Source organism: Malurus melanocephalus, unplaced genomic scaffold (assembly GCF_030028575.1).
Source record: "Malurus melanocephalus ecotype Western Australia unplaced genomic scaffold, MMel_1.1 scaffold_159, whole genome shotgun sequence".
Lineage (NCBI taxonomy): Eukaryota > Metazoa > Chordata > Aves > Passeriformes > Maluridae > Malurus > Malurus melanocephalus.
In genome coordinates, this window is record NW_026623391.1 from 1,282,722 (window position 1) to 1,300,806 (window position 18,085).

General features: G+C 40.0%; 1 protein-coding gene across 4 annotated transcripts in view; it reads left to right on the forward strand.

Annotated features, from left to right (window-relative positions):
- The window catches only part of APP (amyloid beta precursor protein), a 189,705-nt gene that overhangs the window by 31,456 nt on the left and 140,164 nt on the right, over positions 1 to 18,085 (forward strand). For all 4 annotated transcript variants that reach the window (XM_057371847.1, XM_057371845.1, XM_057371844.1 and 1 more), the window contains exon 2: positions 10,943 to 11,110. In XM_057371847.1, the coding sequence (XP_057227830.1) occupies positions 10,943 to 11,110 (168 nt within the window). The remainder of the gene's footprint in view (positions 1 to 10,942; positions 11,111 to 18,085) is intronic.

Here is an 18,085-nt window from a genome sequence, read left to right on the forward strand (position 1 = left end):
TTTTTAATACTTGCTCTCAACTTGTAGTTTCAGTTTTGGAGCAGTGAGTTTCATGGATATATATGATAGGACACCAGAAGTTATTACCATCTTGGTGTAGCTCTGTGGTCTGTTGCATTGCTGTGAAATGTGCTCTTATTTTACTTCTACCTCATGTATTTATTTAAGATACAAGGTAGTGGCTTTGAGTGTTGCAACAGAAAATACCATGCTGGAATTGGATGGTTTACGGTGATTTCAGTGCAAAACCTTTATTTGCTCTGTAAAACAGTCTGTTTATTTTGGGGTAGTGACAGCCTTGCAGGGGATGAAATTTAAATGCAGGATCTTTAGCATTTCTGTGTATGTAGACATACCAAAAGAAATCATAACTTGTCATATTTATTGGTATAATTAAACACTTCTTTTATCAAACTTGCACACTTGCTGAATTTCATCTTTTTTCTTTCTCTTATTTTTCCAAATGAATAAAAGATCATTAATTCTGACAGGATTTGCCTTTTTTTCTTGTTTATCCTACCACTATTAGTCTACACATGTAGATATCTGTGTAAATGACCAAAGACTTTCAAAATCTAAATGATTTGGGAGCAAGATTAGCTTTTTTGATTTTATTCCACCCCTTCTACCTCCTCATCCATTATGTTAATAGTTAGTTGGAGCTGCACTAGATTTAATGCTTCCTGAAAATAATTCCAGATTTGGATAATTTTGGTCATTCTGCTTGTTATAATTTTTCTTCCTGCCAGAATGGCAGTTTTTATAAAAAATTGTGACTAAACTGTGTGGAGACACCTATGAGGGTTTTCAGTTACTGTTACATCAATGGCTACGTGCAAGATCTTCAGATTTGGCTATGGACTCTTAAGGTAACTCCAGATAACACCTGGAGTCTAATTGGGTGTTAAGTTGTTGTCTCAGTTTGAGACAATGTTTTCAGAGAAAAATGTTACAGAGTAAATGTTTCCTCTGAAGTGAAAAAATAGATATTTTTTTTTCCCACCAATATAAAACAGATGTTTGGGCAAAAAGTGAGAGAAAAAAGTAATTTATTAACAAAACACAGTGCCCACAGAACACAGATAAAAAGTAACTGTTAAATATTTAAAAGTCCAGGAACGCATGCCCCCCCCCTCCCCCCACAGCCACTCGGCCAGGTGATGTGGAGAAAAAGATGGTGCGGCTCCTGTCCCTGGGAAAAAGAAACAAAAGAAAAAAAGTCCACGTGGCGCTTGGGCAACAATGGAAAACCTGCTGATAGTCCTCTCCTCCCTGTGGAAGAAACAGAGGGCTCAGTGTGTTTTTCCGTCGCTGGTTGGGCTTCTTTCGGAGTCAGGGACAAGACGGAGCAGCGCCTGCAGCTTGTCCCTGCCAGCCGCTGAATTGCTCCAGAAGAAAAATCACACGAGTTGTAGAAGGGGTGGCGGTCCAGGAGAGCTGTTTGCCCAAGCTAACAAACCCGAGCTAGCTAAGTGGCAACAACATAACTCCCTGCACAYGGGGAGCAGAAAATCCCTCAGTGCYGAGCTGAGGTCCAAAAGCAAACGGYTSTGCTGGAGCCCCGGCTTTTAAACTGCCTTCACTGCCTTCCYAGCYRCCCYTGCCCCTTCTTCGGGGTCRCRTTTAAAGGCACAGACACCTTTTGGGCATACAAGCTGAYGGAGTATAGGAATACAGGATTGGCACWAAATCAACCCAAGATAGTTGTCCCTGCTCCTCCCATTATCCTCCTGCCCTTGGCAGTGGAGGTTATCACCAATAACTGCTGGTGCTGCTGGTCTAGTTATGACCATGGTGACCTAGAGGCTGGAAAGGAGTACGGTATTTCACTTGGAGGGGAGCTACAGTGGTCATCTAGTCCAGCTGCCTGACCAAGCTACAGCATATCACTAAAGGCATTGCTCAATTGCAACTGACATATTTGGGGCATTGCTGACCTCTCCAGGAAGCCTGTTCCAGTATTTAACTATCTTCTTGTTACAAGAATGATTCCTAAGGCTCAGGCTGAACCTCCCTTGGCACAGGGTTGAACTGTTCCCATGCATCCTGTCACTGGATCCCAAGGAGAAGGGCTCATCACTTCCCTCCTCTRGAAGCTGTAGGGAGCAATGAGGTCAGGCTCCTTCCTTCCAAACTGGATAAGCCCAGAGTCCTCAGATGTTTCTCATGGGATGTAATTTCTTTCAGCAGCTTTCTTGCTCTCTTCTGGATGCATTCAAGCGCCTTCACTTCYTCTAAAATTAAGATACTCAACTTGAAGATTGTGGGAGTGTGACTTTTAGGGTTTTTTTAGGAAGCAGACATGTTGCTGGTGGGCTCCATAGTGTTGGTGGTAGGWAAGAAACTCTTGACACTGCAGTTACTGATGAATGTGTTTTTCTTATGTTCATGTAGCTGATGCAAAGATATACCTCCTCTGACTTGCTGGGGTACTCCTCTGTGATACTTCCTCACATTTGTAATTACATTCAGAGATGTCAATTTTTTTAGCTGAATTTTAATTGTTAGTCACTCTCACAGAAGCGTGGAAATGTGCGCAGGACAGTGCTGGACAGGTTCAGCACAGGAGCTAGGCTTCTGCTGTTCTTGTGGTTCTCCTCATTGCTTCCTAGTGATTCCAGGGACCTCAGGGTGGGAAATCCCTTTGCTCTTGTGTGTATGTTCACTCAGGCACATGTAGGTCTGCTGTTTATACAGACAACTCTGCTCAAATCTTGTCAATACCTCTTGTATGCATTTGTTGCTGGTTCACTCAGATTTTTGGGGAGGGGAGCACTCACCTCCCTATTTCTCTTCAAGATAGCCTTGTGAACTCAGTCTTGGCATATTTTTTGTTTATTTTTGATACTTGATTTCAGAGTAGACACATGCCTGGGGCTGGGTTGGGTTGTTATTCTACAAGTGCTTGGAAGGTGACCTGAGGGAAGTGCTAAAATTTAAGATGTATGGAATAAATACAACCTCAGGACCCTGTGAAGGGTGTGGGTGAGGAGAATGGTTGGTTGCCAGAATGTAATTTTGGAAATACTTATATTTTCGTCTGCAGGCTTGAAGGCAGACTTGCTTTTCTGTTGTTTCTGGAAGAGTTGATCCTTGAGCTGCTGTGGAGATACGGGTATTGTGCTGTTGTGCATGTGTTTATGAGTCAGGCCAGGAGGACAGTGTGCAGATATTTGCACTTGGATTAAATAGTTGGGGAAAATAAACTCCTCTGCTTTTCCAGAAGCTTTTTAATGGAGTCTGTTTCTTAACCAAATTTTAGATGATGGCTTTTTGTAAATTAGATATGGGTCTTCCCAGGGTTTTCTGTGGGTTAGAAAGGTGGGTTTTTCTGCAACTGTTTGCAGTAAACGTATGTCTTCCAGGAGGAACAACTGTACTGAGCAATTTTACTGAATAATCACTAAAACCTTTTTCTGACCTATTTCTATAGGCTGTTGACAAGAGTAATTGTGGCTGCTGTTYCTTTGTGAACATTATTCAGTAATTCACTGTTTCTAAATTATTCATGKTGTTTTTGACAGCCTCTTACTCTTTTTCATATCTAAGGAAAAGTGAGGAGATGGAAAATTTTCCTTGGTTAGACAAACAGCCATCCTAAATCTGTGAGAAGACAATAATCTGGTATTTMATTTCCTCCTTTACTAATGTAGGTGGCTTTTTTTCCTAATTTTTTGTTTTTACTTTTTTTTGTCCTGATTGCATTTTTAAGACATTTTTAGAGATTTTTTCATCTTTTTTTTCCTGCAGGTTTTTAAGTATAAGTAATCTTTGAAGGATTTTTTTCTGTGTAGGTCCAGACAAAACTAGAAGGAGAAATATTTTATGGCTTAAATAAGATGTCTAGAGCAGAATGTTACAGAATACGGTCTACCAAAGTTGATAGCTAACCAATGCACAAGAAGCCATGGATTTGTGTCCAGTGACATACACCGTATTTGCTTGGCATTTGCCCAGTTTGAACTGTAGAATTCTAGAGCTGAGAAACAATCTTTACTTGTAGGGTGCAGCAGATCAGACAGTCCAGTGGAACAAATTCGGTCTTTCCAAGGGGAATAACAAGTTCCTGTATCATGTTTTGCTCACTGAATGTGTAAGGCAAGCAGAGTCCTTTTATACTSATTCTATTTTTACCTCTGTTCTTTATAGGAAAACCAGTTACGAGTGGTTCCACTTCCAAGACAGAATTTCTTTTATTTTGTTAGCAGTCTTAGAGGAAGCAAACTGCTATGTATGCAATTTSGTGCTGCTTTAGTTAATGAGTAACCTCAGATTTCAATCTGGACAGGATACAGAAGTTTGGAGGAAACGCAGCCATGAGTTGGAAGGGCGATGTGATGATTGAATATGTTTAATTGTATACATTATTTAAACCCCTGTTTTACAGTTATAGTCAACAGAAGTGGTTGAACCCTGAAACTCTGGTGGCTGACTTCTTGGTTGAAGGTTTGAACTGGTGTTAGCATTAAAAATTAAAATCAGGGATTATTTTAATCATCTCCTAAAATAAGGAGGACATTTGTTTTTCTTGCAAGCTGTAAACACGAAGGTTGTTATTGAATATCCTCTCGAAAGTAATTGCAAATGAAGTAATTAATGCAAATTAGATACACTTTGAATGTTTGTAAAAGTGGTTTCAGGTTGGTGTTTGCAGAATAAAGCAATCTGAATCACAGAAGCTGTCATAAAGGACTTCTGGGGAATGGGTTTTGATGTTTCAGTGGTTAATAGCAGCAYGTACAAGGTCTGATGCTTATTTTTCTATTATGTTAGAGTCCCTAATTATAAATTAATAGAGCTATCTGAAGTGGTGTTACTTTGGTTCCTTGGTGGAAGATGTCTTGGGGTAAAACCTTTCAGCCTGTGTTTCCTGAATATAAACTGAATTCTGAAAAAAGCCAGTGCTTGTTGGTTAAATAGGGATTGTGGAAAGATTTTAGTAAATATTGTTTTTGTAACTGCAGAAAGCAATGACAGAATTGCAGGGGCAGGTAGGAGAGGGCTGTGCTTTTTGTCTTAAATAATGATGGTATTTGAGAGGAAAAGACACTTTGATATTATGATGGAATGGTAGTGAGCTGATAAACCCTACACACTTCCTTGTTAATGTAAAAGCATTCCTTATTATAGTTTTGCCGTTAGATAAACTTCATTCAGTCCTTTGTACTCKGCTAGCAAAATCCTTTTTGACTGTCTCAGAAATTGTATAAATGGCATCCAGCATGCTATGTGGATGTGCATCTCTCCTCAAATAGATATGTTAAAGCTGTCAAGCCTGGAAGACAGGTAGTCAGGGGCATCTACTGCATCTTAGCATGGAAAGGAAACAGATTCTCTACATCTTGGTCTTTTAATGCTTGCATGATTTCTTTTTTTTTCTGTATTGTATGTAAGTCAATGTGAAAAACGAAGTTCACTCTCTTGTGAAAATTTGAACGTTTAATAAATGACAGTAGGGGACAGAAATCAAAAGGATATGGTGCCCGAGGGGGCACCAGGTGCTTGGCTATTTGCCAAAGGCACACTTGGTATTGACAGAGACCTCTTTAAATACATTTCGTATTGCATTAGCTTAATGCCTATTCATAGGCATTTATACATATTCAGACTTTTCCAGGAACTGTTTAGCATTGATACACCTTTATAGGGTATGGACGGTGAAGATGTTTATGCTCCTGGGGTCGAGTACGTGGGACCCCTATTCCATAGTTTCAGCAGATGGTTTTTGTCGACAGAGAAGTGTCCGTAGCAGGGGCCCCTGATGGGTCACTACACCCCTGGYCTTTCTGATAAGCCCATSYGAAGGTTGGGGGTCYCACCAGCCAGGCTCCTTTGCGCAGCAGAGGACGGAYGTTTTGCGAGCTCCTCTGACCAGAGWCTTTTTCCACTACRCATCCMAAAGCCCCTYTTCCTTCTACAACCACCCCCACCTTTTTTGCTGTCAGGGTCTGTGTTGATTTAGCAGCCCATAGCCTTGGGGCTTTGGCCTCTACCCGGAGCTGTTAAGCTGTGATCTTTTTCTCATGCATTCTTTTCTCCTTATCTTATCTTTTTGGTCAGTGCAGCTGCAGCCAGGGCCTCATTCAGAGTCTTAGTGGCTCTCCCTACACCTTTTGTATAGTTTTGCTATAATGTGTAAAAAAAATCCTTCATGGAAATGTTTAAGTCACAAGCCATTACACTTCAGTTAGTGTAACTTAACCACAACTACTCTAAAACATCAACATTAGCTGTATTATAACTGTATCTGAGTTACAAAAGAAAAACCAAAACCAATCAGTGATTATTTCACCAGTGTCTGCATGACTAAGCTGCTTATGCAGAAAAGGCAACATTGTACACATAGCACTTACCTTAGTATTTACAAAAGCCAGCACTATGTGTTTATAACATCAACACTTTGACATGAAATGAATACTTGCAATGACTGTTTTCCTCTGAAAACAAACAGAAAATACTGTGAAGCACTTTAATTTTTAAAGACRGGCTCCAGTAATTAAACAATGCCATTCAACTGGCCGTGGTACTAATGATCTTGTTTTGTCCTAAATTGACCAATGTGAGGAGAAAATAGGTGAATTATGCCCCTCTTCTTTCTATATCCAAAGCAATAATATACCTAGTGGGCTTTATCAAGACAGAATTGTCTTTTGATTTCAGTCTTTAGCGTTGGTTGCATTTTCCTTTCTTTAATATCCTCACCTRTGAAAGTATGCAAAAAACTGAAAGCCTGTCCTTAAAAGGTATTTTAAATTTGTTTTCTTTGAAACAATCTTTTAAGCACTTCATCATTTATGTTCTCATAAGAAGAGGATCATGCAGGAAGATGCACTCAACTGGCAGTGAAATGAGACTTGAAAATGGAAGACATGCCTCTGATATGCTGGAATTCTTTAAGGAGGACCTTGGTGTCAGGATTGAGCTTTACGACAGCCATGGAAGCTTTATTTCAGAACTTGTACGCTTACACTTTTAAAAGTTAATAATTTTGTTTTCTATATGAAAAGTTGTCAGGCTGGTGCTTAATGTCTTGGAAATTGTAGACTAATGTAGAGATATAAATAACGTACCATCAATTGTAATTTTTTTTCAGAGTCCTGCAGATGTGATTTTTCATATTTAGGTAGTTTATCCCTGATCCAGATATCTTGTGGAAGTTGATGAGTAGTGGTCTTGGTTTGAAAGACAGGTGAGATGGGATATATCTGAAACCCGGCCAATATAGCTGGAGTAGCAGCGCTTTCAGGCATGGTGGGAGTTGTGAGTTACAGTGGAACAAAGAAACACCTCGAGCTCCCGAACAGAGAGAGGGTCTCTCCTGGAGGAGGATGGGGAGGGGGCTCGTGGATCCCGGGGCTTTCCCTGAAGCACCCGAGCAGATGGTAAAGGGTCTCTTTTTCAGGTCAGTGTGAGTAATGTCAAGTGCAGCAGCCACTTCCATAAGCAAAGGCTCACAGACAGGACACTGGGCTCAGGGGTGGCAGCGAGTTCTCCCCTGCTGTTCCTCTCCAAAGCCAAAACCGGGCAAGACAGCTAGGAGCTGCCCCCACCCCACTTTTTGCCCCTGAGACCAAATTATTGTGGGATCTCTGCTCTCTGTAGAGAGAAAACCCTCAAATACGAAGAAGTGACTCCCAGAGTCCTCCTCCCCCTGGGCTTGGCAATTTATTTTGTCTTCCTTGAGCACCCGATCATTATTCGAAGCACTAGGTTGTTATTACCTCTTAGTAACAAAAATGGGGKAAAATTCCCCAAGARGAAGAACAAAAGGAGRAATCCTAACMTCCAACAGTASTGGTSTCACTTGGTCTTTGAAAACTGGATATACTGAGAAAACCTGAACATAACATTTGAAGTTACCTTGAGAAGCTGTGCTAATTRGTCTGCTATTTAGTGATTTGCCAAGGGGCAGGAAAGGAAGCACATGCTGCTACTCTGAGGTCATATGCAAAGTAGACAAAATAATACGTGATTACAGTTCTATTAATATGCCTGGAGTTTTTGCTTTTGCAGAATACCAATAAAGTAAATAGTTGCTGTCAGTGTAATTTGYGTKGCATGAGTTAGTCTTTGGGAGACTRATCTTCCTGAGAGCTGTRGGATTAGTGAAGGAGAGATTTGCCMCTAYAGGTGTTWTTGAAACAAATAGGTCTGCAGCTTTATATTAGTCAGCATTACTTCTATAGAAGCTGCTTATCAATGTAGATTGATGCTCTAGATTATTTAATTGCATTTTAACCAGTATTTTTCTCTTGTCAGGGTATGAATATACATGAATTAAATGGTTGGTTATGAAGAAAACCTGAGTGATACGTAAAATTTGTCACCAGCTCACATATTTTGGCTGGATACACCTTTGATATTACCAGSAATTAATTCATTCACATGTTTAAAATGCTATGGTAGTATGTATGGGAAAATCACTTATTACCGTGTTGGTCTTACTAACATTTTAGTCTACTGGTTTTCTTTTGAGTTTTTAATCTTTGTAAGTGTGTTTTACGGGAAGAGCTATATTTCCCCACCCCTTCCCCAAAATACTGCAGTTCAGTCCCCTTTGTGATCAAACTGCTGTTTGATTAAAATCAGTAATATTTAATGAGATTTTACATTATCAGGAGCTTGCACTGTATAGAGACCCCTTGAAATTAGTTATCCCACCTAAATTTTACCTTTTATTTTGGTTTAACTTGATAGTGTTAGATTTATAGTTGGACTCGCTCTTAAAGTCTCATTCAAACAAAATGAATCTTTGATTCTATGACCGAAATATTTTGGTTTGATTTTAAATGTCTGTTAATTGCTCTAGTATTTCTTTATAATTAAAAACATTTAGCTGTGGTAATCAATATCATGAAGTGCTGTGCTGAGCAGGTCATTAGGCCCTGATGGCTCAAACTATAGAAGACTAAATGTGATCTTGACTTGCTCTGTAATTCCATTAAGMTGGGAGATGTCATGGCTTTTCTGAAAGGAATGATATTTTAAGTAGACAGSCACAGGTTGTTGTGTTTTTAGAGTTAAATTGATAGCACTTTAAATTTCCATGAAACTGTCTTTCYCTGTCATAAAACCACAAGGCAAGTTCTTGATAAATTTACAGCTTATGATTCTGAGTGAAAAGAACTTTWAAATCTGATGCAGTGTGACTTCTGTGTGCTTTATTAAAGATCTCAGTTGGAGGAGCAGACTGGCAATAGAGTTCTCATCCAGACATCACCTGTGGAGTGACTCACTTCTATTTTTATTGAAATTTGATASGGTTATGTTGCATGTATAAAGAAAAAGAAAATAATTAATTTGGAGGATACTTTGCAGATTGTTTTAGATGTGTCATGTTTGAGTTGCTCTCCAGAGTTTCTATTAAAATGACWAAGCATGTGATAGTTTTCCTGATCAAGGCATGATAAAGACAAGGTGTCATCCCAGTTACTGGAAAATTCTGTAATTACCCAATAGAATGGCAGTGATAGTTTACTGTTAAATTGTACAGAATGTACTTCTTTCACAGGAGAAGAAAAATTGAGATAGTAAAGGAAAATCTCTGCAAGTTTAGGTGTTCCTGTCTTTGTTTGTTTGTTTTTTAGCTGAATTGCAGTAACGAGTTAACATCTTATGAAATTAGGAAAAAAATATTCTCTCCTTTCTTTAAAAAAACCCCAAAAATATTTTTTAAATTTTGTCATTTTCACTTTCAGTGCTAATCCAATGGGTAGTTAGATGTTCACTCCTGTAGTGTTTCTTAGTATGGACTTGGGGGGTTTTAGTGCTGTAGGCCTGTAAAATTAATTCTAATTCTTTTTTGTGTTTGTTTAAACAAAGAGTGGTGAAATGAATATCCTGAGTTTGCATATCTCCCATAATACTGTAATTCTGTTTCTTCCCCTTTTTTTGCTGAATTTTAGAAATGTTTTTAATTTTCCGCCTGACAGGCCTTCTAGCTAAGAGATTAAAAGGTAAAAATAGATATTTAAGCCAAAATTAATACTCTGCAATACCTCAAATATGATGGAATGGCCTTTGGAGCATGAGGGGCAATGGAGAGCTGTAGACTTGTCTCTTGAGGTACCTAACCCAGAGAAAAGTTTTGTCTTTGTGTCAAGTTCCTCCAGTGCAAAACAAGAGTGAGGGCTTTCAGCAGATACCTTCAGGGGCTGCCTCTTGATTTGCCTTCAGTGCTCTGGTCCCATGGGAGAGATTTCAACCTGTGCTGAGTGTGCCTCTGATGTCTGATTCAGAGTCCCAGCAGAGCTTGGTTGGGATGTTGTTGGCAGTGTATCTCTGSTTCAAGAGGAGGAGCACCTGTCTTGAGCTGGTATTTTAATGCTTTTTGGGAAGCTCATACTCTGTAATTTTTGGTTGTGAGCTGGACCTTTAGTAGACCCGTTTTGATACCTCCCCAGCCCCTCTGCATTTTGAGGTTCAATCCAAGCAGAACGTGGTGGAAGATGGTTTTAACCCACCATCTTTACAAGATATGATAAAATACAGCCTGTGTGCTCAACAAGGAGATGAACTACTGAGGGACTTGAAAAAAGATACACTGTAATGTTTCTTAGGAAACTCTTGGTAAAAACTTTTACTTTTTTGTTTACTTGTTAGTAAACCTCTCCCCCCACAGTATTAACAGCTATGTTTGGAAAATTAAAGTTCTATAATTGTTCTCCAGCTGTGCTCATTGTTCTGTGTTTAGCCAGAGTTGGTAAGAAGACAGTTTTGGGCCACAAAACAGTATGGTTACAGCGTTAAAATTATACTGCTCTAATCTGAATTTCTATGAAGACCCCATTTACATTTCTCATATCCCCCTGAGTCAAAAATTTTGGTCTTTGCTGCAATGAGTGGATGAATCTGGAGTTTATTCCMGGCTTGCTTAACCTGTTGCTGCTTGGGCTGGATTGAAATGTCAGAAGTGAGTTTAAAAATTTTTGTTTCCTTCCAGGTGCCTGCTGATGGAAATGCTGGGYTGCTGGCAGAGCCTCAGATTGCCATGTTCTGTGGCAAACTCAACATGCACATGAATGTGCAGAATGGAAAGTGGGAATCAGACCCCTCTGGCACCAAGACCTGCATTGGCACAAAAGAAGGGATTCTTCAGTACTGCCAGGAGGTAAGTGCTGTCTCAGGAATAACTATAATGGTTGTTCTTCTGAAAGCCTAAGTGTAGGCATGTGCTGGAGAGCTCAGTCTGTAGGGATCTTCTCTTTCTTTTGTGACCTCTTATTCTCCATTGCCTTCTTGTCCTTTTTGAAGTGGTTCTCTCCAGTGCCTGTTGAAGCAGCTTCAAGAGTGGGTTGCTGAGAGAGTCACTGAGACTGTTGGACAATTTTGTCTCTCCTGCCCTTGGGGGATAATTTTTGTATTGTATGTGTGCAATGGACTTCTTTCTTATGAAGTGTTTTGAATAAAGCTGAGGTGACAGGTAACTATTTAAATTGCCCTTGTCTTTTGGTCTTTACAGATCAGCTGTAACATGTCTTCTGTGATTCTACCACTGCACTGATATGCACTTGGGCAGTCCAGAGTTATTAGCCTCTGGTGCACACTGAACCATTCAGAGTTCTTTAACAGAAAAGCTTCCCCTRTAGATGAAGTCACAATGACTGATTTCATATGTGAGAGCAGAAACTTCTTACCCACTTGTTTATATCCTAAGAGCAGATTGTGGATCTAATTTTGTTTTGCCTCCATGATGTGATAGTGCAATAAACTCCTACCAGTGTGTGTGACAATTARAAAAGAAAATGCATTATTTCATGCAGTGAAACAAAAGGGTATGGTTGCATGGTTTGAGTTGATTAGTCCTTACATTTCTCATGCCATCTTTTTTTTTTCCTTTTTTTTTTGTTTTTTAAGTGAGGGCTACTGCATATTGCCATAGCAGTAGCTGTTTTGTTTCCTAAACGTCATACCAGTTCCTGTGAAATTGTTTTTTCAGAAAGCAAAAGAATTTATTTTTCATATCTTTGCTCTCTTAGCATCTTCATTTCTGTCCTTTCACCCATTGATTCTTCTTTCTGATTTTTGAAGTGTTTTGTATCTAAAGCTACAGAAATAAATATGTGAATTTATGGAAGTAAGATTAGAAAGTTTGGGGGGGCTTTTATATGGCATGAATATCTCAGTATGTTGGGGGTTTGGCCACAAATGCTSCAAGTAGGGAAGAATTCTGGAGCAAAGTCTCAGAGCTGTAACTGTCAACTGACTGTCAGGTGATTTTGAAATTTGGGTGGCATTTAAAAAAAAGCCCTCTCAAAAGTAAAAAAGTAAGCAAAAGCAGTTAGAAGGTTGGAGACAAAGATTGTTAAATGACAAAGAGATTAGTAAGAAAAATTTTGACTCCCTAAGGAAAAAAATTGTTTGCCATTCATGGAAACTGGGAGATCTTGATCGGGCAAGGGCCTAAGCAACTTGGTCTGGCATAGATGTGTGTCCTGGCTGGAGCTGAGGAAGGACTAAGGGACTGTGATGGGTCTCTTTTAACCTGAATTGTTTTGCAGATCTGAAATTTTCTCATGACTGAAACAGAGGACAGACCTTGTGTTACTTGGGTTTCTCACAGTAAATACTAAACTTCGGTGTGTTAAGCCCTATTTTGTGTGCTTAACAGTTTAGTAACTTAATATTAGATGATCGTCACAATTTTAGAGAGTCTCCAGCTCCAGTTAAAAGTGTGGTGTACAGGGTTCTGATCTGTTGTGGGACAAAGTGCTGGCAGGTCTACTCCCTAAAAATGGGGTGGGCATTTTACAGATTTTTAGGTAATCTCTGTTAATTACTGATGTGAAGCAGTGTGCTTTCACCAACTTGAAGTGAGCAATTCTGCTGTGATGTGTTGAAACATGGGAGTCTGGCAARCCCYTCCACRCCTTTTCTTGCTCTGCTCACTGGTWTGCTTTTRGTTTGTTTTCTGGAGCTGCTGATRTCYTGCTGTGTCCTTCCCACACTGCCCCTTGAGATGCACAGTGCAGTTGCTGTAGGCTGCTGATCAAGAAGGGGCAAGGTGGTCTGGAGTGTAAGAGCATGAGGCAGCAGTGAGGCACCAGACAGCAGGTGTTTAGGGGTGAGGTGGAATCATGTGAGCCCCAGGTTTTTAAATGCTCGTAAAAAGTTCAGAAATGGATAGAAACATTAGGAAGTTCAGATTTGCTGACAGCAATTTAAAAAGCCATGTGGAAATCGATTCAACCCAGCAGCATGGAAAGAAACTTCCAGTTTTGTATTACTCTTGCCCATAGTTCTCCCTGCTTCCCCATGCCCCTTTGGCCAGGTCTGAGGAATGCTGGACTTTAGCTTTGGCCAGGGAATGGTACTGATGCTTTGCTATTATTAAACTTGCCCATGAATTCACAAGAGAAATGGAAGATTTGGACAACAGCATCCACTTCCACAAAAGAAATGAATTTGCTGAGGACTGCTAGTTGCTAGTTTGCAACTCAACCTGTCTTTTTAGCCTTGGGGGACCCCTTGTTATCTTGGTTGGTATTCCAAATATGCCTAGCATTTCCCTTGCTTTCTGCTGTTTACCTTGGCTGCAAGATAGGGCTTGCTATCAGGGAAYGGGACAAATTTGCGTTTTCCCATTAGCAGGAAGCAATAGKWRGRARGSYKRRRWYKKGKWMTTGTTACATTGGAATAGTACACAARTGAAAATGARTGYTGCTTTGTAGCTTCCTTAACTTCAGTTAAACTCCAACACTGAACTCACAGGAAGTGGTCCTGGAAGCACATCTGCATGTTCTCTTGTGTTCAGAGTAAGCTGGTGGCTTCTCTTGCTTGCTTTAAAATATCACAAAATGAAACTGTCTGGGGTAGAATGAAGTGCTGGTTAGAGAAATGCAATTTATTCAGTGGATTCTTTTAATGTGAAGCTACCTAGCATGCTGCTGTTAGGATTGTACCTGTCACTGGAAAGGAAAACTGTATGGGCATGATCTGCAAACAGCTGTCAAGTGCAAGTCCTGCTGGTGCTAAAACAATGGGACATGGATGCAGATGGGATGGTTTACAGTTCTTTGAGTGCCAGAATCCCTAAGATGTTGAGTCATCTAGGTGACACTTGAGATCAAACCACTGGTCAATGAGTCCTCCTGCTGACACTGCAGCATCAACTGTTTCAGAGAAATGTTGGGAAAACCCTGCTATACTGTGCAATTACTCAGTAATTACCCCTGGGGAAAGTTTCTTCCAAACATCACTGATGGGTGGTTAGCTGATGTCTCAGAGCAGGTTACTGCTGCTCCTTTTGTTAAGGAAAGAGGTGGATTGCTCCCTACACATCCTGAAGTGCTGGGGTGGTACATTATTGTCGTTGGAAGGTTCCTTTGGAGGTCAGTCAGCTCCTGTCTTCCTAAATAGTGTTGATAAAACCGATCTGGAGCCTGTCCTTGGGCTAAGTGTGCTTTCAGAGTTACATGAATATGCARAGTAGGAAGTTAATTTAGGTGTGCTCCATTCCTTGTTTAAAGGGAAGGACTCTTCAGAGGGAAGATATTGGTTTGTGTTCTACTATATTAACAATTTAGAGCAGCTACTATGTGCAGAATTTCATGTCTAGTAATTAGGATACATTATATAAGTTCCTTGAATGACTGAAATTATTTTGCTATCTGTGCTGAACTTACAGTCCAAAATGAATTGTAAAACAGTCACAGGTGGCAAAAAGGCATGATTTTGTCTAAGGCATTTTTTTTTCCCAGTTTTGTTTGGAGATGCTTATTTCCATTTTAAATATGCATGTAACCATTGGCTTTTTTCCTTCAAGACCAAACCACAACTATAACAAAATAAGTTTGGGTTTGGATATTGTGAGGATGAATTAAACCTGGGAGTTTGGCGATCTAGTGCACTTTGGCTGTCTGGCTGGCTTTGCAGTCTTTAGCTATATGTTAAGAGTAACTTTCAGATGTGCGTGTTGGCTTTGGGAGATGTTACACTTGGTATCTCTGGAACCACATCATGACTGCTTGGTTCCTTTTGTAAAGTCATGACATGTGCCCACTTTCTTTGCATCAGGGGGATGCATAAGTGTGTGATCAGTGTGTGTTTCTTACAAAAGCTCTCCCTAGAAATAACAGAATTATAAATGCACATTTCTACATTCTTAACTGTTATCTCTGTGTTATGTGGAGCAGAAAATGGTAGGGTAAATTCATGTAACAGGTAATTCATTATAACTGTTGACAGAACACTCTTGCCATTTCTAATCTCTAGTCATWATGCTTCCAGAAATTACTATCTTGTCATTTTCTCAAATCTCCTGGGATTGTGCCATGTATTCAGGTATGTTTCTGGTGAAAGCCAAAAGCTGCTTTTAGCCGGGCCCAGTACAAGCTGGAGTATGACCATACCAAAGCTTTGACATCAATTCACCCCACAACCCCCAGATATCCCCTGTTTTGTAGATGGGCCAAAAAGGCCACCAAGTTACTCTTCCACTTCTTTTTAATTTACTTGCTTGGCTTCCTCTTGTCACCATATCTGATAATCCTACTGTGCTTGTTGTCCTGGGGCCTACTCCAGGCAGCACTGATGGCAGCAGTTCCTTCCCTCTAGTCTTTGTCTTCTCACTAAAGAGTTTGTTGAACTGCCAGGGGTGACCAGATTTTTGTAAAGAAAAAAATTGTTTGGCCTTCTTTTTTCTGAGAATATGAGATGCAGTAACAGTGGTCTTACTGCTTTGATAATGGTTTCTCTCCACCAATTTTCATCGCAATATGAATTGTTTTTGTCTGGGCTGCATAATGTGCCCTTTCTAGTTTCTCAAAGCAAATACCCWCAGTATTGAAGGTGAAAATAAATTTGAAACTTGCACTACTTGAAATTTAGCAGACTAAAAAGCCACAAATTTTGCTCAGAGGAAAATTATCCATTTAATGAAAAATCATGGAAAACGTAAAGATTTTTGGCAGTACAGAGTGTTCTTAAAAACAAATCACATTTTCAGCAGAAATGGGTGTTGGTATATTCTGAGATGTGTGCAGTCATGCTTCAAAGTTTGGCTGAATGGTATCTTAGCACTCTTTGCATTGATTATTGAGGGTTTGGTTTTGCTTAGCTTTTGGTCCACAGTAAAGGTTGGACTAGTGAACTCTTTCTGCCAGTGTTTGGAAATAGACAGTCTACTACTGATAGTGTATTTATCTTGCAGTTAAACCGCAGTATTCTCATCCATTTGAAAAAGAAGACTGGGATTTTTAACCCTGACTATAGTCTATCATTGAAATATCTTTCAAATCAAGTGACTGATAAAACTTGAAGCATATGTTGCAAGAGGATTTCTGTCTTTCTTTTGCTGATAATAAAAGATCCCTTCTTGTTTTTCCCTACAATGATTTTTTTGCATGTCTCAAAAAGAAATTAAATGAAAAAAATAAGGACTTTTCCAAAGAGTGTTTCTGCTTTGAGGCTGAGGGAGGCGAAAGGATGAAAAAGATGAGAATTGTCTGCATAAATAAATATTTAGGTAAATATGTACTGCAGTGTTAATTGAGCTGCAATGCTGCATTTCCCYCTAGATTAATTTTGAATATCACAGATATGATGGACAAGATTAATCAGTGGATTCTATCAGCATAATGTTTGTACCAGGAGTACAGTTGTTTATTCTGTCTTCTAAAGGACATGAATGCAGTGGCTGTATGCAGGGCAGCCCACTTGCTTTGTTTGGYTCATAGCTGAGACTACCATTTAGCAAGATTGAGAAAAAGGTCTACATTATCATCAGCAAGCTGTGTTCTGTGCTGGTGGTTTGCTCCTTCAGGTTACACAAGGACCAGCCACACTTGCACTGGATGCTCAGCATCCCCATCCAAGGGAGTGAAGCTCAACTCTTGGCCCAAGATGCTTCTGAGAGGGCTGTGCAGTGTTGGATGTGATCTGTGGTGACATTGCCTTATCCACACAGGTGGTATCCTGGTGAGGRCAGCACAGCTGACCTTTACTGCTGCTTTTCACATTCTTTTTTCTGTCTTATAATGAGGAGTTGCCATCATTTGTGGCCTGCTGTTTTGGGTTTGTTTTTTTTTTTTTAACAGATACATTTCCCAGTCTTCCACTGTGTAACACTGAGATGGACTGGTAGCAGCTATTCCTTTAATAAATAAGCCTAAGACATAATAGGCATAAAGTGTGATTGGTTACTGTAAGAAAAGAAAAATCTATTATAAATATACAGCTGTTACATTTCAGCCATGTGGAGGAGGATGGAGAAACTATTTGCAAGAGGATGTAGTGACAGCATAAGCAGGAATGGCTTCAAACTGTCAGAGTAGGTTTAGATTAGATATTAGGAAGAAATTCTTCCCTGTGGGGGTGGTGAGGCACTAGCATAGGTTGCCCAGAGAAGCTGTGACTGTCCTATCCCTGGATATGTCCAGTACCAGGGAGGTTGGAACAAGATGATCCTTAAGGTCTCTTCAAACCCAGGCAATTCTATAATTCTTTTCATCCACCTATTGAGACATGGTTGCATGGACACTTCAGTCTGGCATAGATCCCACTTTTGGTAAAGATGAGTCTGAGTCCTCTTGAACTCGTAGTACTTTTCCACTATGATGCAGTTTTTATTCTTAGGGGAATGTTTTCGGAGATGGGTAAATTCCTTGATCCACCATGGGTAAATTCCTTGATCCACCATCTGTGCTAGCAGTGGCTCTTACAGGGATTTTACCAGTAAATGGGCAAGAGATGGAATAATGCAGGAGTTGTGCCCTGGCAATGTCAGACTTGTGTCCAGTTCAAGGCACTGAAACCAYAGCCCCAGCATCTGCAAGTGTACCTCAGCAGCTGGATAGGTGATGCCTCCTGGGAATGGTGCTCCTAACAACTGGAAGGCTGCCTGCAGCATTTGGGTGGTTGAGTGGTTTTGAGTGTATAGGATGTATAGGGTCTTCCTCAAGTCTCTGTGCATGRTTATATCTGTATGAATAGGTAGTATGCTTTGTGTTGTGTTCCGTATTTTTTTAATCATCCCTATCCCTTAYGGATGCCTTTATAGCTTTCCTGTGCTATAGCTTGTTATTGTCTTAATCTTACTGTTGTCTTCTTGCTTTTTCTTGTGGTGATAGTGTTACTGTCTTCTGGT